This window comes from Amblyraja radiata, chromosome 14 (assembly GCF_010909765.2).
Source record: "Amblyraja radiata isolate CabotCenter1 chromosome 14, sAmbRad1.1.pri, whole genome shotgun sequence".
NCBI lineage: Eukaryota > Metazoa > Chordata > Chondrichthyes > Rajiformes > Rajidae > Amblyraja > Amblyraja radiata.
In genome coordinates, this window is record NC_045969.1 from 58,392,556 (window position 1) to 58,412,897 (window position 20,342).

Here is a 20,342-nt window from a genome sequence, read left to right on the forward strand (position 1 = left end):
TTTTGGTTATTGAGGTCTTATTGTTAGTTGAAAATTATGATAGTTTCACGTATTAGCAGGAAACAAGCTTAGCAGGGTTGTTTGAGGAAAGTTAAACTTCCTGAGGAATCCCATGGTAAATTCTAAATAATTCTGAATCCAAGTGTCTGTGGAATTCTGAGCCTCAGAGGGCGGTGGAGGCAGGTTCTCTGGATGCTTTCAAGAGAGAGCTAGATAGGGCTCTTAAAAATAGCGGAGTCCGGTGATATGTGGAGAAGGCAGAACGGGGTACTGATTGGGGATGATCAGCCATGATCACATTGAATGGTGGTGCTGGCTCGAAGGGCCGAATGGCTACTCCTGCACCTATTGTCTATTGTCAATACTAGCGACTTAAGTAAACTCGCACTAACGTAAGCAGTTCTTTAAACCCACTGGTAGACAAAAATGCTGGAGAAACTCAGCAGGTGAGGCAGCATCAATGAGCGAAGGAAATAGGCAACGTTTCGGGCCGAAACCCTTCTTCACTTTAACATTCTTATGACATTCTTGCCATAGAGGGAGTACAGAGAAGGTTCACCAGACTGATTCCTGGGATGGCAGGACTTTCATATGAAGAAAGACTGGATAGACTCGGCTTGTACACGCTGGAATTCAGAAGATTGAGGGGGATTCTTATAGAAACTTACAAAATTCTTAAGGGGTTGGACAGGCTAGATGCAGGAAGATTGTTCCCGATGTTGGGGAAGTCCAGAACTAGGGGTCATAGTTTAAGGATAAGAGGGAAGTCTTTTAGGACCGAGATGAGAAAATCATTTTTTACAGAGTGGTGAATCTCTGGAATTCTCTGCCACAGAAGGTAGTTGAGGCCAGTTCATTGGCTATATTTAAGAGGGAGTTAGATGTGGCCCTTGTGGCTAAAGGGATCCGGGGGTATGGAGAGAAGGCAGGGATGGGATACTGAGTTGGATGATCAGCCATGATCATATCGAATGGCGGTGCAGGCTCGAAGGGCCGAATGGCCTACTCCTGCACCTATTTTCTATGTTTCTATGTTTAAACCCACTGCTTTATTTCCGAGATGCACGTCTCAGTACCAGTGCGCTACTGCCGTCGAATGCGGCCGTTTTTGCCAGCCAGTCAGTTGTCTCATGGATACTCCTCCCGTGATCTCTATGTCGGGGCTCCCTCCATGGTCTCTATGTCGGAGCTTCCCCTGTGTTCTCCTTGACGGAGCTCCCCTGTGGTCTCCGTGTTGGAGCTCCCCCGTGGTCTCTGTGTGGAGCTCCTCCATGGTCTCTGTGTGGAGCTCCCCCGTGGTCTCTGTGTGGAGCTCCCCCGTGGTCTCAGTGTGGAGCTCCCCCATGGTCTCCGTGTCGGAGTTTCCCTTGTGTTCTCCGTGTCGGAGCTCCCCCATGGTCTCTGTGCCAGAGCTCCCCCCGTATTCGCGTCAGAGCTCACCCGTGGTTTCCGCGTTGAATAGTAAATTTACGCCTGTGCAGTAGCACTTCCGTTTCTGACTTACGTAACATCTGACTCACACAAGGTCCACGTACATAACCCTTACTTAAGGCGGAGAGAGTCTGTATTCATGAAAGAAAGAAACTGTGGTCCCCAATGAACTGTTTTGGACTTTACAGGTTAATGACAACAAACAGAAACTCATAACACCAGAAACATTGCGGCTCTTTATGTACTGTCTCGCTGAAGTCTTCTAATCTTACACTACAATCGTTGCTCTTTTGTACATTTATAATTGTGCTTATATCTAGCGTGGTTTTACTGAATTGTATTGACATCAAAGAATTCCACTGGGCTTAGGTGACAGTCAAGAACCATTCAATATTATAAACCAATCTGAGGTAAATAATGGGGACACAATGAAAGGCCCATACTGGCCTTTCTGTCCTGGGCCTCCTCCACTGCCAGAGTGAGGCCACACACAAACTGGTGGAACAGCACCTCATATGGGCAGCTTACGACCTAAAGCGGCCTTTTCACGGGGCGACTTGACGCAAGAGTTAACCGGAGTTTAACATCGTGGGAACCTCGTGCGATAACAGTGCGGCATTCGTGGACCACCGTGGACCACCGTAGCGCTAACGGCAGGTCATCGTGTAACTTGGTCACTCGGGAGAAAATTCAAGAAAGTTTGAATTTCTCCAAGATTGACTTGTACACTTGTGGTTGAGTATTGCAACATTATATGAACGTAGTGGCCAGTGCGATATCCGTAATAACTCTTGCGGGTACCGTGGGAACTCCTGCGAACGGTGAACCCGGAAGCTGGACAGAGGGAACAGAAGGTGAGTAAAAATTATCTTATTGAATTTAAAAAATAAATTAAAATAAAGATTTGCATCCGCATATGGACATCAACTTATTCATGAGTTATGTTAATGAGATTCAAGAAAATAACTATAATCTTTAAAAGGGACTTTACTGAAAGGTTACGCATTTTTATGGTCCGTGAGAAATTTTTCACATGTACTTCTTTGAGAGATACAGGTCGGAGTCCTCGGGTCCAGGGGTCCGGAACGCTACCAATCAATGTTGTACAGAGACCCGTGTAAGGAGTGAACTGCACATGCTGGTTTAAACCGAAGACAGACACAAAAAGCTGGAGTAACTCAGCGAGTCAAGCAGCATCTCTGGAGAAAAAAAGCTGATGTTTCGGGACAAGACACATCTTCAGACTCAATTCCGATTAGGCTGTCTGAAGAAGGGTTCCGGTGTTGGGGGAGTCCAGAACCAGGGTCCCAGTTTTAACAGTCTACCGTGGGAACTCTTTAACTCAGTAAAGTAAAGTAGCCTTTATTGTCATATCAGCGCACAGGCAGCAGTTGACTGTTGCTCTATTCAGTTTCCCAGGGGGTCGGGACGGGACTGGAGTTGGGAGAAAAAGGTGGGGGAGTCGAGGGAGAGGAGGGGGAGACAGATGGGGGTGTCTTCATTTACTGACGGCGGGTGTCTGTCACTGAAACAGGCAGGTGAGATTTCACATCCACCTTGTGTGTGCCTCTCTCTCTCTCTCCCTCCCTCTTACACAGGCTGAGAGACTCTGCCTCTGTGAGTGTACGTCTCTTTCTCCCCCTCTCCCACACACAGTAAGACCGAGGTACTGTGCTCAGTCCATCTGTGTCTCCCACATACACAGTAAAATATGTCTCCAAATGAGCCAATTCAACCAAGGGAGGATATATATAGTGTGTGAAAAAAAAAGTTACATCATTTGTGTCACGTGTAGTTCACGATGTTCATTCAAGATTTAAAGGGAAAGCTCGGGAAACGGACAAGTCACTCGCACAAATAGCAGAAATGCCGAGTACCGTGGGAACTCTTTATCTACTGCCGTTATATCGTGCGAGACTCGTGCTGGACCACGACCTCTTCACTCTGGTGACATCTTGCGTCAACTCGCCCCGTGAAAAGGCCGCTTCACGGTATGACATTTTCCAATTTGATGTAACTACTTAAACAAACACCTGGCCCCATCCTCCCCCTCTCTTCTCTGTGCCCCACGAGGAGTTGTACCCATTTATCTCCTTCTCCCATCCCCTTGTACATATATTCCTTCCTCTGGATTCAAAATCCGTACCTCTTCTACCCTCATCTCATAAAATCATAAGAGATAGGAGCAGAATTAGGCAATTCGGCCCATCAAGTCTACACTGCCATTCAATCATGGCTGATCAATCTCTCCCTCTTAACCTCATTCTCCTGCTCTCCATGACACCTGACACTCATCTCACACTTTGTCTCTTCATCACTGGCCTTCGTCCAACCATCTGCTAATCACAACAAACCCCCTCATTTGAAACCACCTACCACTTGCCAGGCTTTGTCCTGCCTCCACCTCTTCTCCAGCCTTCTCCCCCCTCCCCCCGCCACAACACAATCAGTCTGAAGAAGGGTCCCGGCCCGAAACGTCGCCTATCTGTGTTCTCCACAGATACCGCCTGTCCCGCTGAGTTACTCCAGCTCCTTGTGTCTGAAGAAAAGTAAAATAAAATATGTTGACTTCCCTGCCAGAAATTTGAGGCCAGATGACAAACCACAAAGCCCCAAAACCAGAGGGAACAAGATGAGAGGCCTTGGAAAGCCGATTTAAACAGACATTTTTTGAAGTAGAAAGAGGAATGGGAAACTTTGCGACAACCCCTATGAAAACATTCAATTAATTTATTTTGACAATTCAAGCCGCACCATAGCAGCCACCTGTATCCAACTGCAGAAAACGTTCTTCAGTGTTTCCGGGGCTGTTTGGATCTTCTAGTCCAGCTAAGTATTTTCTTTGGATGAATGTGTTATTTGTACATAAGGAATGCAAAATGTTCAGTAATCTTCAGGAGGTCCGGAGCCTTGCCAAAACAAAATGGGTAGTGGGAAATAATAAAAATGAGATTGAGAACGTTAGCTGGAACTGACCTTGGATTGTTGGAAGAGGACTGATCGCTCAGGGTCGATGCCGCATGCCAGGAGACTGGCTGTCATGTCGAGAATGTTGTGCCTGAGCGTGCTGGCGTCCTGAGGAACCGTGATGGAGTGCAGATCCACGATACTGTAGAGAACGCAGCTGTACCCGTCCTGCAGCCTCACCCAGCTCTCAATGGCTCCCAGATAGTTTCCCAGGTGAGGCACACCAGTCGGCTGAATCCCAGAGAAGACTCGGTCGGCAATCTGCATTTTAAACATAAATAAACAATTCCTTACAACACACCACTCACTAAACATTGCTGAGTGCATTCAGAGAACAAATCTCCCCTTGAATCAATTATGGGAGATATTAATTCTATTGGTCCTACCCATAAATTTTAAGTTAGGTTATTGATATATTGAACTGCCCACTATCAAAGGGATCTACAGGAAGACATAAGGAATTGCAAATGCTGGAATCTTGAGCAAAACACAAAGATCTGGATGAACGTTTAGGCAGCACAGTGGCAGGGCGGTTGAGTTGCTGCCTTACAGCCCCAGAGACCGATACTGAATTGAATGGAATTGAATTTTATTTTTGTCATTCAGACCTTTTGGTCTGAATGAAATTTCGTTGCCCTGCAGTCATACATATAATAAAAATGACAAAAACACACAATCAACACAAATTTAACATCCACCACAGTGAGTTCACCAAACACCTCCTCACTGTGGTGGAAGGCAAAATCTTAAAGTCTCTGTCTCTTCCCTCTTTGTTCTCCCTCTGCGCCGAGGCGATCCAGGCTCCAGATGTTGTGACCCCATCGGGTGATGGTAAGTCCCGCGGCTCAACCGTGCTCCGCGAACGGGCCGGTTCAAACTCGCTGCCGCTGCCACAGCTCCGGGGCCGAGTCGGGTCACCACTGCTGCTGCCTCCGCCACAGCTCCGGGGCCGAGTCGGGTCACCACTGCTGCTGCCTCCGCCACAGCTCCGGGGCCGAGTCGGGTCACCACTGCCGCTGCCGACTGCCACACGGGGCGAGTGGTTCCCTGATCTGGTGACCAGTGGGGCGAGTCGGGCAGCATGCTCTGCCGGTGCAAACGAGGGCGAGAGTCGGAACCACTGCTGCTGCCCCTCTGCAACAGCTCCGGGGCGAGTAGGGTACCAACTGCTGCTGCCTCCGCCACAGCTCCGGGGGCGAGGGGTCACCACTGCTGCTGCCTCCGCCACAGCTCCGGGGCCGAGTCGGGTCTCCGCGACAACTCCGAGGCCGATTCGGGTCGCCGCTGTTGCTGCCGCCCGGGAGCACTGCCACAGCCCCGAAGCCGAGTCGGGTCTCCGCTGCCGCTGCCTCCGCCACAGCTCCGGGGCCGATTCGGGTCACCACTGCTGCTGCCTCCGCCACAGCTCCGGGGCCGAGTCGGGTCTCCGCGACAACTCCGAGGCCGATTCGGGTCGCCGCTGTTGCTGCCGCCCGGGAGCACTGCCACAGCCCCGAAGCCGAGTCGGGTCTCCGCTGCCGCTGCCTCCGCCACAGCTCCGGGGCCGATTCGGGTCGCCGCTGTTGCTGCCGCCCGGGAGCACTGCCACAGCTCCGGGGCCGATTCGGGTCTCCGCTGCCGCTGCCTCCGCCACAGCCCCGAAGCCGAGTCGGGTCGCCGCTGCCGCTGTCGCCGCCGCCACAGCGCCGAGGCCGAGTCGGGTCACCGCTGCCGCTGTCGCCGCCACCACAGTTCCGAGGCCGAGTCGGGTCACCGCTGCTGCTGGAGCGCTGCCACAGCTCCGAGGCCGCCAGCTTCGCCATTAGGCCTCGGCGCAGACGGAGACGGGAAATATGACAGAAAAAAAGTCAAATCCCCCCGAAGGAAGAGACCAAAACATGTTTCTCCCACCCCACCCACACATATACACAACTTAATAAAACAAAATTAACTAAAAAACAGGATAAAGGAACAAAAACAGACGGACTGCAGGCGGGCCGCATCTGTTAAGCCAGCGCCACCATCTTGAGATCGAGACTGACTGCGGTTGCTGTCTGTATGGAGTTTGTATGTTCTCCTTGTGACTACGTGGGTTTTCACCTGGTTTCCTCCCATATTCCAGTGTTTATAGGTTAATTGACTTCGGTAAATATTGTAATTTGTCCGTAGTGTGTAGGGTAAGGCTAGTGTATGGGATGATCGCTGGTTGGCGCGGACTTGGCGAGCCGAAGGGCCTATTTCTGTTCACCTAAAGCCCAAATCCTCGATCCTACCAACATCTTCGTAAATATTTTCTGCATCATTTCCAGCTTGTCAACAGCTTTCCTACAATATGGTGACCAGAACTGACCACAATACTCTAATGTGGCCTCACCAATGTGCTATATATACAACTGTAACATGACCTCCCAACTTCTATACTCATTGCTATCATCAGGAACAAGATACATGTGGCTGGTAACTGTGACCAACAGGTTCAAGAATAGCTTCTTCCCCTCAACCATCAGGCTCTTGACACACACTCTCTCTCTCTCTCTTAAGCCCTTTGCTCCTCTAGTCAAATCAAGTCACTTTTATTTCTATAGCACATTTAAAAAACAACTCTCGTTGGCCAAAGTGCTTTACATTGGTGGAGGTACTGACGTTATACAACATTGGTTCATAGATTAAGTACATACTTAAATGGAGGGGTTTTGGGATTGGTGTGTGGGTAGGTGGGTCAATGAGAGCCTCTATGTATGTTATGTCTTGTGCTGTATGTTCTATGTTGGACCCCCTCGAAAACGAGATGACTGTCCATCTCAAGGGGTTATCCATTAATAAACTTGTTTCAAATACAGACATATGGCCCTCCCTCAGAGGACGTCAAGAAAGGCTTGAGAGTAAAGATGAGTTTTAAGTCCAGGGAGCATAGGCCATTGACAAATGTCCTCCACCTCACTCGGTTGTTGGCAGTTCTTACGAGATCTCCCCAGTTGAGCCCACTCTCAGACATTTCTGACTGGACATCTCTTCTCCTGCTGTTCCTGGGGCGACCTCTTATCCTTTTTCCTTGGGGGTTCCATTTCAGGGCTTGCCGGGTGATGTTTGTGGCAGGTTTCCTGAGGGTGTGTCCAATCCAACTCCTTCGAATTTGTAAGTCAATGGGCCCCTGGCTTGTTCTTTTCCACAGGTCCACATTGCTTACTTTGTCTCTCCACCAGATGTTAAGTATTCTCCTGCGGCAGGTGTTAATGAATGTTTGCAGCCTGTTTGTAGTGTGTTTTGTGGTTTTCCATGTCTCTGATCCATACAGCGTCGCCTGTTTCACAAAGATGCGTATTTTGATGTTGATTGAGATAGTGGAGCCCTGGAATCCCTTTGCCGAGTTTCACCAACTGTGGACTTCGGGAGCCACTGTCTCCAGTAAGAAGTGGCCGATTCGGAAGTCCAAGCCACTGAGGGTGTTCTTCCGTTCTGACATCGGAGTTCCATCATCCCGGCGAGAGGGCCTGAATATCAGGACGCCATTGCAGTGACTGCGGGGGGCTTCGGGAGGCCCCGACCACGGGTGAACAACAAAGAGGAGGATGACTGAACTTTGGTGCCTTCCCTCACAGTGGGAAACTTTGATTCCGCTGTGTGGGGATGTTTATGTTAAAGACTATCGTGTTCTGTGCTCTTTTATTTAATTTGTATGGCTGTATGGAGACCCCAAATTTCACTGTACCAATTGGTGCATGTGACAATAAATGTCTCTTTAATTTTTTATTTATTTTTAAATATTTTTATTAGAAACAAACATATTATAAAGTATAGTTACATATTATAGTAAAAAAAAAACTTTTCATATACATCAATCATACATTATTAAAATTTTCAATTGTGGATTAATTCTGCTTCTAGTGTTTTTTTTATATAGATGGAAAGAGAGAGAAAGAGAGAAAAAAGAAATAATCAAAATACAAATATCAAAAAAAGAGAAAAGGTGGAATGATTTACTTATAATACGTCATTGGAGATAAGTTCGTAGATTATAAAGTATAACTTTTCATCTAATCCCGAGTTCAAGCTTCAGTTGGGTTTTCGTGCCGGGCCAATCTATCCCTTCAAATACTTAACGAATGGAGCCCATATTTTAACAAAAAGTTCTTGTTTGTCCATTAAGACAAGTCTTTTCTAGATGTAGGGTCTCCGACATTTCCACAATCCACATTTTATTTCTCTTGAATCTTGAATGTGTTTTGAGCTCCAGATCTTCCTGAGCATGTTAAACACCACCCTAGCCTTATTGATTCTACTTTTTATGTCTGCTTCTGCCCCTCCGATGATGTCCACAACACTGCCTAGGTACAGTGGCTTGCAAAAGTATTCATACCCCTTGAACTTTTCCACATTTTGTTACGTTACAACCACAAACGTAAATGTATTTTATTGGGATTTTATGTTATAGACCAACACAAAGTGGCGCATAATTGTGAAGTGGAAGGAAAATGATACATGGTTTTCAAATTTTTTTACAAATAAAAAACTGAAAAGTGTGGGGTGCAAAAGTATTCAGCCCCCTTTAGTCTGATACCCCTAAATAAAATCCAGTGCAACCAATTGCCTTCAGAAGTCACCTAATTAGTAAATAGAGTCCACTTGTGGGTAATCTCTACTCAGTATAAATACAGCTGTTCTGTGAAGGCCTCAGAGGTTTGTTAGAGAACATTAGTGAACAAACAGCATCATGAAGCCCAAGGAACACACCAGACAGGTCAGGGATAAAGTTGTGGAGAAGTTTAAAGCAGGGTTAGGTTATAAAAAAATATCCCAAGCTTTGAACATCTCACGGAGCACTGTTCAATCCATCATCCGAAAATGGAAAGAGTATGGCACAACTGCAAACCTACCAAGACATGGCCGTCCACCTAAACTGACAGGCCGGGCAAGGAGAGCATTGATCAGAGAAGCAGCCAAGAGGCCCATGGTAACTCTGGAGGAGCTGCAGAGATCCACAGCTCAGGTGGGAGAATCTGTACACAGAACAACTATTAGTCGTGCATTCCACAAATCGAGCCTTTATGGAAGAGTGGCAAGAAGAAAGCCATTGTTAAAAAAAAGCCATAAGAAGTCCCGTTTGCAGTTTGCCACAAGCCATGTGGGGGACACAGCAAACATGTGGAGGAATGTGCTCTGGTCAGATGAGACCAAAATTGAAGTTTTTGGCCTAAATGCAAAACGCTATGTATGGCGGAAAACTAACAGTGCACATCACCCTGAACACACCATCCCCACTGTGAAACATGGTGGTGGCAGCATCATGCTGTGGGGATGCTTTTCTTCAACAGGGACAGGGAAGCTGGTCAGAGTTGATGGGAAAATGGATGGAGCCAAATACAGGGCAATCTTGGAAGAAAACCTGTTAGAGTCTGCAAAAGATTTGAGACTGGGGTGGAGGTTCACCTTCCAGCAGGACAACGACCCTAAACATACAGCCCGAGCTACAATGGAATGGTTTAGATCAAAGCATATTCAAGTGTTAGAATGGCCTAGTCAAAGTCCAGACCTAAATCCAATTGAGAATCTCTGGCAAGACTTGAAAATTGCTGTTCACAGACGCTCTCCATCCAATCTGACTGAGCTTGAGCTATTTTGCAAAGAAGAATGGGCAAATATTTCAGTCTCTAGATGTGCAAAGCTGGTAGAGACATACCCCAAAAGACTTGCAGCTGTAATTGCAGCGAAAGGTGGTTCTACAAAGCATTGACTCAGGGAGGCTGAATACTTTTGCACGCCACACTTTTCAGTCTTTTATTTGTAAAAAAATTTGAAAACCATGTATCATTTTCCTTCCACTTCACAATTATGCACCACTTTGTGTTGGTCTATCACATAAAATCCCAATAAAATACATTTACGTTTGTGGTTGTAACGTGACAAAATGTGGAAAAGTTCAAGGGGTATGAATACTTTTGCAAGCCACTGTATGTGAATGTTTCTACCTCCTCTAGAGCAGTGCTGTGCATAAGGATAGGGTTGCTGGCTTTATAGTGGCTCCTCGGGTCTAGAAAGCTTCTGCAATTAAACATGTTGTGGTCCTGGTCCTGGTATGTATAATAATTAAATAACTCTTGATTCTATTGTACATTTCCCCCCAATTTATTCTATTCTGTGTGCAAGGCCACTGGCTAACATCAGAACTCCTGATGGGGTGGAAAATTGCAACCTTCACGTGGTCCGCCCTGTTTCGACGAATGCAATCAACCTGGCGTGCACAATCAAATAAGATCAAATAGAACAAGTTGTCCTACAACGTTAGGCTGTGCACGCCATACGCAAGAAGAAGAAGAAGAACTCCTGATGCTCATTAAATATTTCACCAAATATTAAGTAAACTCTGCCTCAGCAGAGTAAGATACAAAGTGCTGGAGTAACTCAGCGGGTCAGGCAGCATCTCTGAAGAACATGGACAGGTACAAAGTGCTGGAGTAACTCAGCGGGCCAGGCAGCATCTCACAAGGTGGTTTCGGATCGGGACCCTTCTTCAGTGGGGGGGGGGAGGGGGAAAGAGTGGGGTGCCTGCATTTTCAGAGTAATTGACTTGGGGGTCACCAAGTAGCAGTAAGCAGATGCAGCTTTGGCTCAGAGTCCAAAGTTCAATTACACTCACGTTCCAGCTGAAATTTGAGATCTTCACACTTCAGAGCCATACTGTGCTGTGTATACAGCAACTGCATCCACAGTAGTTTTATAGCCAGTGCACCTCATTAAAATCGCAAAACGTGCTCCTGCAAAAGGCACGTTTTTTTGGAGAGCTGAGGACAATTGCCCCTCGTCTAAAAGTAATGATAAAGATTTCCATGAAGGTACAATTTATTTAAGCCATTTCAGAGCACAAGATCTAAAAAGAGGGTAAAGCATCTGAAGAACAGATACCTAACCATTCCAGTTTCATAGAACATAGAACAGGCCCCTCGGCCCACAGAGTCTGTGCCGAACACGATGCCTAGATAAACTAATCTCGTATGCTTGCATGTGATCCAAATCCCTCCATTCTTAGCATATCCATGTGACTATTTAAGAGCCTCTTAAACATCAAGATCATATCTGCCTCCACCTCCACCTCCAGGCACCCACTATTCTCTGTGTAAAAAACCTGCCCCCACCCCAGTTCCTTTAAACTTCCTCCCTCTGATTTTAAAGCTATGTCCTCTTTGACATTCCCCTTTAGTCTTTGACATTTCCACCCTGGGGAAAAAAAAGTTTTGATTGCCTACCCTATCTACACCAAGAAGATGCACAGAGGTAAGAGCTAAATAGACATGGAAGATCGCCTGGTTTGTTCTGGCCTTCTCTGTTTTTCAGTCTGACCCCAAATTCTTTTTCTCCAGAGATGCTGCCTGACCTGCTGAGTTACTCCACAGCTGGTAGGAATACAGAAGTCAGCAGTGGAGTGTCTATCTTCGGTATAAACCAACATTTGCAGTTCCTTCCTACACAAAAACTCATCTATTTTTGATTGCTGGTTGGTGTGGACTCGGTGGGCCAAAGGGCCTGTTTTCACACTGTCTCTCTAAAACTAGAATGTTCTCCAAGGAGGAACTGGAGTTGGCCATAATGTGAAAAGCCATTGACTGACTACCCTATCCACACCTCTCATATCAAAACAGCATGTTCTACCTACTGGTATACAGAACTACAGCTGGTATAAATACAGTAGTTAGCTCTCCATTAGGAAGTAGCTGCCTGCCGCATGTGTGAATTTGGAGTCCAGCTGCTGGAACCAGGCAGACACTGTTTGTTGTGAATTCTCGGAGACTGGAGGCGGATAAGAAGGCAATGGAAAGATGACTTCCAGCCCACTTTAACAGTAGTGTGTGAGATCCTAACGCCGCTCCCCCCTCACCTCGTCAAAGTGAGACTGTTTATAAATATGATTCAGATTTAATGCGGACAAATACTGGATTGAGTGCGCCTGGCATTCCATTTATCCTCAGGGATTGAATTTATAACATTTTCAAACTGATTTGATTGGCACGAAACCAGCGTCGGACCAATGAAAACAGCGAAGACCCAAGCAGAACACGGGCTTCCCTTTTTAAAATATTAAACATTAATACTTGAGTTAGTAAGTTAAAGCATTGAAGAGTGACTGATTCCCAAAAGCATTTCTATATGGAGTAGCATAGGTTGAACGTTGTATGATGCCTGATGTGTCGGGCACTGATGTGGGGCAGGGCCTGGAATTTGCAACAGTGATGGCTGTGAAAGTGCAGGCGTTCACTGCCGTAACTCCACTGGGATTACTCTGCAGAAGTAACTTCATGAGGAAACTGTGAAATGTTAGTTACTGATGCACCCTGCCTCTACGAGCGATGTCCACTTGGTGCTTATTACAACTTCACGAGAAAGCGGGATGAGATAGAACTAAAAATAGACACAGAAAGCAGGTCAGGCAGCATCTCTGGAGAAAATGGATATGAGACGTTTTGGGTTGGGTCAAGTCCCGAGCCGAAACATCACTTACTTATCCACTTTCTCCAGTGATGCTGCCTGACCCGCTGAGTTACTCCAGCATTTTGAGTCCATTTTTGGTATGGGCCAGCATCTGCAGTCTCTTTTTATTAACATAGAACTTGTGTGGCGATACGAGGAGCTGCAGATGCAGTAATCATTACTACTGGTTTGAAACCACAGAAAGCTTTATAAAAAGTTTTAGGGTGGCACAGTGGTAGAGTTGCAACCTTACAGCACCAGAGGTCCGGGCTCCATCCCGACTACGGATGCTGCCTAGTTTGGATATTCTCCCTGAGACTACGTGGGCTTTCTCTGGGTTCTCCGGATTTCCATTAACTCTCCAAAGACATTCAGTCTTGTGGGTTAATTGGCAATGGTAAAAATAGTAATATGGCCGCTAGCGTGGAGGATGGTGCTAGTGATGGGGATGATCGGTGGTCAACGCGAATTTGGTGGGGCAAGGGGCCGGTTTCCATGTTGTATCTTTGAAGTCTAAAGTAAAGTTTGGTACCTTATTTTGATGCATGAATATTTCAATAAACAGGGCCCACCAAGTCCATGCCGACCAGCGATACCTGTACACTAGCACTATCCTACACACTAGAGACAATTGACAATTATACTAAACCAATTAGCCTACAAACCTGTACGTCTTGGAGTGGGGGAGGAAACCGGTGCTCCCGGTAAAAACCAACGGTCACAGGGAGAACGTACAAATTCCGTACAGACAGCACCCGTAGTCAAGATCGAATCAAAGTCTCTGGCACTGTAAGACAGCAACTCTACTGCTGCGCCAACGTACCCACCTGCTTCTGTTATAGGGTCTGTCCTATATGACCCATTGTCAACATTAGACTTTGTCTATGGAACTGATGCACTACAATGCTGAGAAGCATATTCCACACTCTGTATCTGCCCCTTTGCACTATGTATTGTGCTTAAGTTTGACTTGATAGTATTCATGTGTATTATCATTCTGAAGAGCTGTTCGTCAGTCTGGTGGTTTGCTCTTTCATATTTGCCATGATCAGCCATGATCATATTGAATGGCGGTGCAAGCTTGAAGGGCCGAATGGCCTACTCCTGCACCTATTTTCTATGTTTCTATGTTTCTATAGCTTCTGCCAGACAGGAGCGGGGAGAAGGAATGACCAGTGTGGGACAAATCTTGATTATATTGACTGTTTTTCTGAGATAGCGTGACGTGTAGATGGAGTCAATGGTGGGGATGTGTGATGGACTGGGCTACATGTACAATTTCTGTGGTCTTGGGCAAAGCTCTTCCCCAACCAAGCTGTGATCCAACCCAAGTTAGTCTGAAGAAGAGTCTCAACCCAAAACATCACCCATTCCTTCTCTACAGAGACGCTGCCTGTCCCACTGATTTACTCCAGCATTTTGTGTCTATCTTATGTGAATCAGCATCTGCAGTTCCTTCCTACGCAGTGTGAGATGGTGCACGTGCAGAAGTTTACAAGAGTGATTGGAGGCAGGCCGAACTGGAGCAAATGCATGTAACAGAAACATCCATGTAGACCAATCTGATTAAAGTATCTGTACAACTTCAAAATGAGGTGAATGGTTCTCTCACTTTTACTGCTCATCCTAAATTCTAAGCCACTAAAATATCAGAATGACTTTCTACTAAAATGAAAGGATATTTATAGAAGATCAAGTGTATTGTACACATCTTCAGAGCACTGTAATGTTGGCACATAGATCATTGAAAGTGACAGAAAGGTAGACAGAAAATGCTGGAGTAACTCAGCGGGTGAGGCAGCATCTCTGGAGAGAAGGAATGGGCGAATTTCCGGGTCGAGACCCTTCTTCAGACTGATGTCAGGAGAGGGGGCAGGACAGAGGCAGAATGTAGGTGGAGACAGTAATACTGGTGGGAGAACTGGGAAGGGGAAGGGGATAGAGAGAGAAAGCAAGGGCTATCTGAAGTTAGAGAAGTCCATGTTCATACAGCTGGGGTGTAAGCAAAATAGGAGGGGCTGTTCCTCCAATTTGCGCTGGGCCTCACTCTGACAATGAAGGAGGCCCAGGACAGAAAGGTCTGATTGGGAATGGGAGGGGGAGTTGAAGTGCTGAGCCATCGGGAGATCAGGTAGGTTAAGACAGACTGAGCGGAGGTGTTCAGTGCAACGATCGTCGAGCCTGTGCTTGGTCTCGCCGATGTAGAGAAGTTGACACCTGGAACAGCGGATACAGTAGATGAGATTGGAGGAGGTGCATGTGAACCTCTGCCTTACCTGGAAAGGCTGTTTGGGTCCTTGGATGGAGTCGAGGGGGGAGGTAAAGGGACAGGTGTTGCATCTCCTACGGTTGCAGGGGAAAGTACCTGGGGAGGGGGTGCTTTGGGTGGGAAGGGACGAGTTGTCCAGGGAGTTTTAGAGGGAACGGTCTCTGAGGAAAGCAGAAAGGGGTGGAGATGGGAAGATGTGGCCTGTAGTGGGATCCCGTTGGAGGTGGCGAAAATGTTGGAGGATTATATGTTGTATAAATCTTGACCTCTAGAAATCCTGACAAGATTCTTAGCTTTAATTATAGACAAAAAAAAGTATAACAACAAAGTTAAGTTAAACTTGACAAAACACTGTTAAGGCTTCAGTTGGTGTATTCTATTCAACTGAGGGCACCAGGCTTTCGTGTTATGAAGCGATGATGAAGCTGTTTAAAGTTATGAATGTTTTGAACATACTAAATCAGGTGGCCCTGTTCCCAGTTGCAGAAGGGTCAACATCGGACACAGATTAAGATTACCAGAAGAATCAGAAGTGACATGAGGGAAGAAACACAAACAAATCTTGCAGTGATTTATTAAGACCTAGAACCCACTTCCTGAAAGGATGGTGGAAGTTGGTGCAAGAGTGACATTTAGTTGGGAATTGGGGAAATACTTGAAGGAAAATCGCTCATGGTGCAGGGAGCTGGACTAATAGCTCCACCGAGGAGCTGATGCAGAGATGTAGGGCTGAATAGCTTGATTGTGTTGTTACCTCAAAGTGCTTCAATGAAGTACAGATAGGTAGGAAGATGGGGAATTTTAGGCAGAGAGCATGGCTGAGGCTTCGATTAGAGTGAGTCACACAGCACGGAAACAGGCCCTTCGGCCCACCTTGTCCATGCTGACCACGATGCCCCATCTGAGCTGGTCCCATTTGCCTGCATTTGGCCCACATCCCTCTAAATCTTTTCTATCCCAGTACCTGTCCAAGTGTGTTGCAAGTACTGGTGCATTACCTGCCTTTTAAATCTTGCCCCTCTCAACTTAGACTGATGTCATTCCCCTTCGCTGGTTAAAGACCCCATGCACTAACCATGCACTATCTATTCGCCTCATGATTTCACACACCTCTCCAGGATCACCCCTCAGCCCCCTGCACTCCAAGGAATAAAGTCCTAGCCTGCCCAAACAATCCCTATGCCTCAGATTCTCAAGTCCTGGTAAAATTCTCATAAATCCTCTCTGCGCTATTTCCCGCTTAATGACATCCTTCCGATAGAGAAAGGGGTGACCGAAACTGAACACAATATTCCAAATGTGGCTTCACCAATGCCTTGTACAACTGTAATTTAACATGTTCAAAACATGTTCCCGATGTTGGGGGAGTCCAGAACCAGGGGCCACAGTTTAAGAATAAGGAGTAAGCCATTTAGAACGGAGACGAGGAAACACTTTTTCACACAGAGAGTTGTGAGTCTGTGGAATTCTCTGCCTCAGAGGGCATTGGAGGCAGGTTCTCTGGATGCTTTCAAGAGAGAGCTAGATAGGGCTCTTAAAAATAGCGGAGTCAGGGGATATGGGGAGAAGGCAGGAACGGGGTACAGATTGGGGATGATCAGCCATGATCACATTGAATGGTGGTGCTGGCTCGAAGGGCCAAATGGCCTACTCCTGCACCTATTGTCTATATTGTCTATTGTCTATCCCAATGTCTATATTCAATATACTGACTGATGAAGGCCAACGTACCAAAAGCTTTCTTGACCACCCTATCTACCTGTGATGCCACCTTCAAGGAACTATGTACCTGCATTCCTAGATCCCTCTGCTCCACAACACTCCCCAGGGCCCTGCCATTCACTGTTTAGGTCCTGCAATGGTTTGACTTCCCAAAATGTGGCATCTCACACATTTGCATTAAACTCTCAACCATTCCGTGGCCCACTTGCCCAGCTGAACAAGATCCTGCTGTACAATTTGAAAACTATCTTCCCTGTCTACGAGCTGTTAATAGGTAATTGAACCATCCTATCATCATCTAGAGAGGGGTTCCGAGCTACCATCTTGGAGATAGACAAAAGTGCTGGAGAAACTCAGCGGGTGCAGCAGCATCTATGGAGCGAAGGAAATAGGCAACGTTTCGGCCCGAAACGTTGCCTATTTCCTTCGCTCCATAGATGCTGCTGCACCTGCTGAGTTTCTCCAGCACTTTTGTCTACCATCGATTTTCCAGCATCTGCAGTTCCTTCTTAAATACCTCATTGGAGATCCTCGGGCTATCTTTAATCGGACTTTACTGGGCTTTATCTTGCACTAAACGTTATTCCCTCTATTGTGTAACTGAACACCGTGGATGGCTTGATACTCATCACGTGTCGACACTCGGCTGACTGGCTGGCATGCAACAAAAGCTTTACACTGTACCTCGGTACATGTGACAATAAACTAAACTAAAAAACAAATATCTAAAATGGGGGAAGACCTTTCAAAGGGGTCAATGTTGGAAGGGTAAAGGGCAACTGTGGAGCCAGCGCTGGAGGAAGTCTAATGACAAGTTTCAGATACAGTCAAATATAATTAGGACAAACTTTTTTTTAAAACAACCTTCTTCTTACAACAAGCCATTTTGTTGCTCCCTGGGTGGTTACGTACAGTCAATAAAGTTCAAGCTTTAATAATACACCCCACAAATAACTACTTGACCAAATGTCTGTATTAATGATGAAATTCGACCGCACACCAATTTCAATGCCAGCTTTCTGTATTAATTTAATTCCACCAATCCAACCAATATAACAAAATGTGTTTATCCACCGCACTGTGACATATAGACGGACTCTTATGCAATATTTGAATATGCCATTTAGTAATGAGTTAAATTATACTTTAAAAAGAAAGCAAAACTTTCATCTATTACCTGGTCCTGTAAAAATAATCCTGTTATAATGCCCTGTGCTTTGAAGTGGTGAACCAAAGGTCCTACCTTCTATATTGGACAGCTCTGGTCTTCAATACAGGGATGAATTAGTTTCGTTTCGTTTAGTTGTTTAGTTTAGATTAGAGATGCAGTATAGAAACAGGCTCTTCGGCCCACCGAGCCCATACCGATCATCGATCACGGGTTCACACTAGTTCTATGTTATCCACCCCTTTCACACTAGAGGCAATTTACAGAGGGCCAATTAACCTACAAAACCGATTCAGATTCAACTTTATTGTCATTGTGCAGTGTACAGTAGAGACAATAAAATGCAGTTAGCATCTCCCTAGAAGAGCGACATAAATATGAGCAATAAATAAATCTATTTACGTGCATACAGTCATAGTATTTTTTTTTCCTGATGGGAGGAGTGTCCGGTAGGGGGGGGGGGGGGTGATTGGCAGTCACCGAGGTACAGTGTTGAGTGGTGTAACAGCCGCAGGGAAGAAGCTGTTCCTGGACCTGCTGGTCCGGCAACGGAGAGACCTGTAGCGCCTCCCGGATGGTAGGAGGGTAAACAGTCTGTGGCTGGGGTGAGAGCAGTCCTTGGCGATGCTGAGCACCCTTCGCAAACAACGCTTGCTTTGGACAGACTCAATGGAGGGGAGTGAGGAACCGGTGATGCGTTGGGCAATTTACAACAATTAAAAACAAGAGATTCTTCATACACAGAAAATACATCACCGACTGGCAAATTCACATGTTGCTCTAATGCAAAATGACATCAATTACAGAATTTTAAATTCATGGGAAATAATTATTTACTTAGGAAATAATCTATCCCTGAGGTATTGTGCAGTGAAATCAAAGGCAAAGAAATCATTTTTTTCATGATGTGATATAACCCACAATCCATTCTAAGCACCATTCACATTTAAATTCACAAATGTCTTCTATATTCTGTATTACAATACAAATAGGAGATGAAAACTAAAACAAAGTTTCTACCCACTAGATACATTAGCAGGCCATTTTAAACAATAATTTGCAATTTCCTTCCCAAATGTTATGATTGCATTCTTATGCAATCTATTCACGTTCAGTCATTGCTGAAACAATCATTTTCATTTAGTGTTGAATGCAGTAAAATATATTTAGGCTGTGGGCCAGTTAACGCTCTAAGTCATTGGTTATGGTCTACATCTCACGCCATAGATTTTGATTGGCATGCCAATGAGGAACGAAGCACGTGTCTAAAGATGGAAACAGGCCCTTCTGCCCACTGGGTCCATGCTGTACATTGATCACCACACTAGTTCTATGTTCTCCCACTTTCTCATCCACTCCCTACACTCTTGGGGGCAATTTACAGAGGGCCAATTAAACTACAATCCCGCATGTATTTTGAGATGTGTGAGGAAACACGGAGGAAACCCACAGCGTCACAGGGAGAACGTGCAAACTCCACACAGACACCCCCCCCGAGGTCAGGATCGAACCTGGGTCTCTTGCACTGTGAGGAAGCAGCTCTACCCGCTGCGCCACCGTGCCACCCACATTGTTGTCAGTTGTAAACCTGCTCTAATTAAGCGGGTGATGCTGTGACTGGTGCAGACTGGGGCCAGGCCACCTATCATTGCATCAATAAGGGCAACTGTCAAAATGACTATGACCATGTATCCTTTCCCCAGATTTCATCCCCGTGCACTCGCAGGGAGAACGTGCAAACTCCACACAGATAGCACCTGAGGTCAGCATCAAACCCGGGTCCCTGGCGCGGTGAGCCAGCAACTCTACCCGCTGCATCACCGTGTTGCTCTAATCTCATCTGCAAAGATTTTCAGTTGAATTTTATGGACAAGACCTGCCTTGACCTCATGACGTGGTTGCCCCTGTGGAGACTTAGGGTCTCCCCGTCCAACACTGGGCTGCCTCGGCCACTCTGATCTGCCTTTAGAATCCACCAAATGTAAACATGGGGGAAACAAAGAATATGGGAGACTAGCCCCGTGTAGGAAAGAGTGGTCCATGCAAATTCAAAACAGTCTTCAACATAAAACTGTCACCTGTTTGTTTTGGATTAGTTCCATTATTATGTAAGTTTGTAAGTCATAGGAGCAGAATTAGTCCATTCGGCCCATCGAGTCAGCTCTGCCATTCAATCTTTGAATGGCAGAGCAGAACCCCATTCTCCTGCCTTCTCCCCATAACCATAGACACCCTTTCTAATCAAGAATCTATCAATCTCCACATCAAAAATACCCAAAGACAGCCCCCTTGCTTCTGGTAGTTAGTCATAGAGCACAAAAAACAGCCCTTCAGTCCAACCTGGCC

General features: G+C 46.2%; 1 protein-coding gene across 2 annotated transcripts in view; it reads right to left on the bottom strand.

Annotated features, from left to right (window-relative positions):
• The window catches only part of wars2 (tryptophanyl tRNA synthetase 2, mitochondrial), a 56,438-nt gene that overhangs the window by 10,563 nt on the left and 25,533 nt on the right, over window positions 1-20,342 (bottom strand). For both annotated transcript variants that reach the window (XM_033033450.1, XM_033033451.1), the window contains exon 2: window positions 4,408-4,659. In XM_033033450.1, coding sequence (XP_032889341.1) covers window positions 4,408-4,659 — 252 coding nt within the window. The remainder of the gene's footprint in view (window positions 1-4,407; window positions 4,660-20,342) is intronic.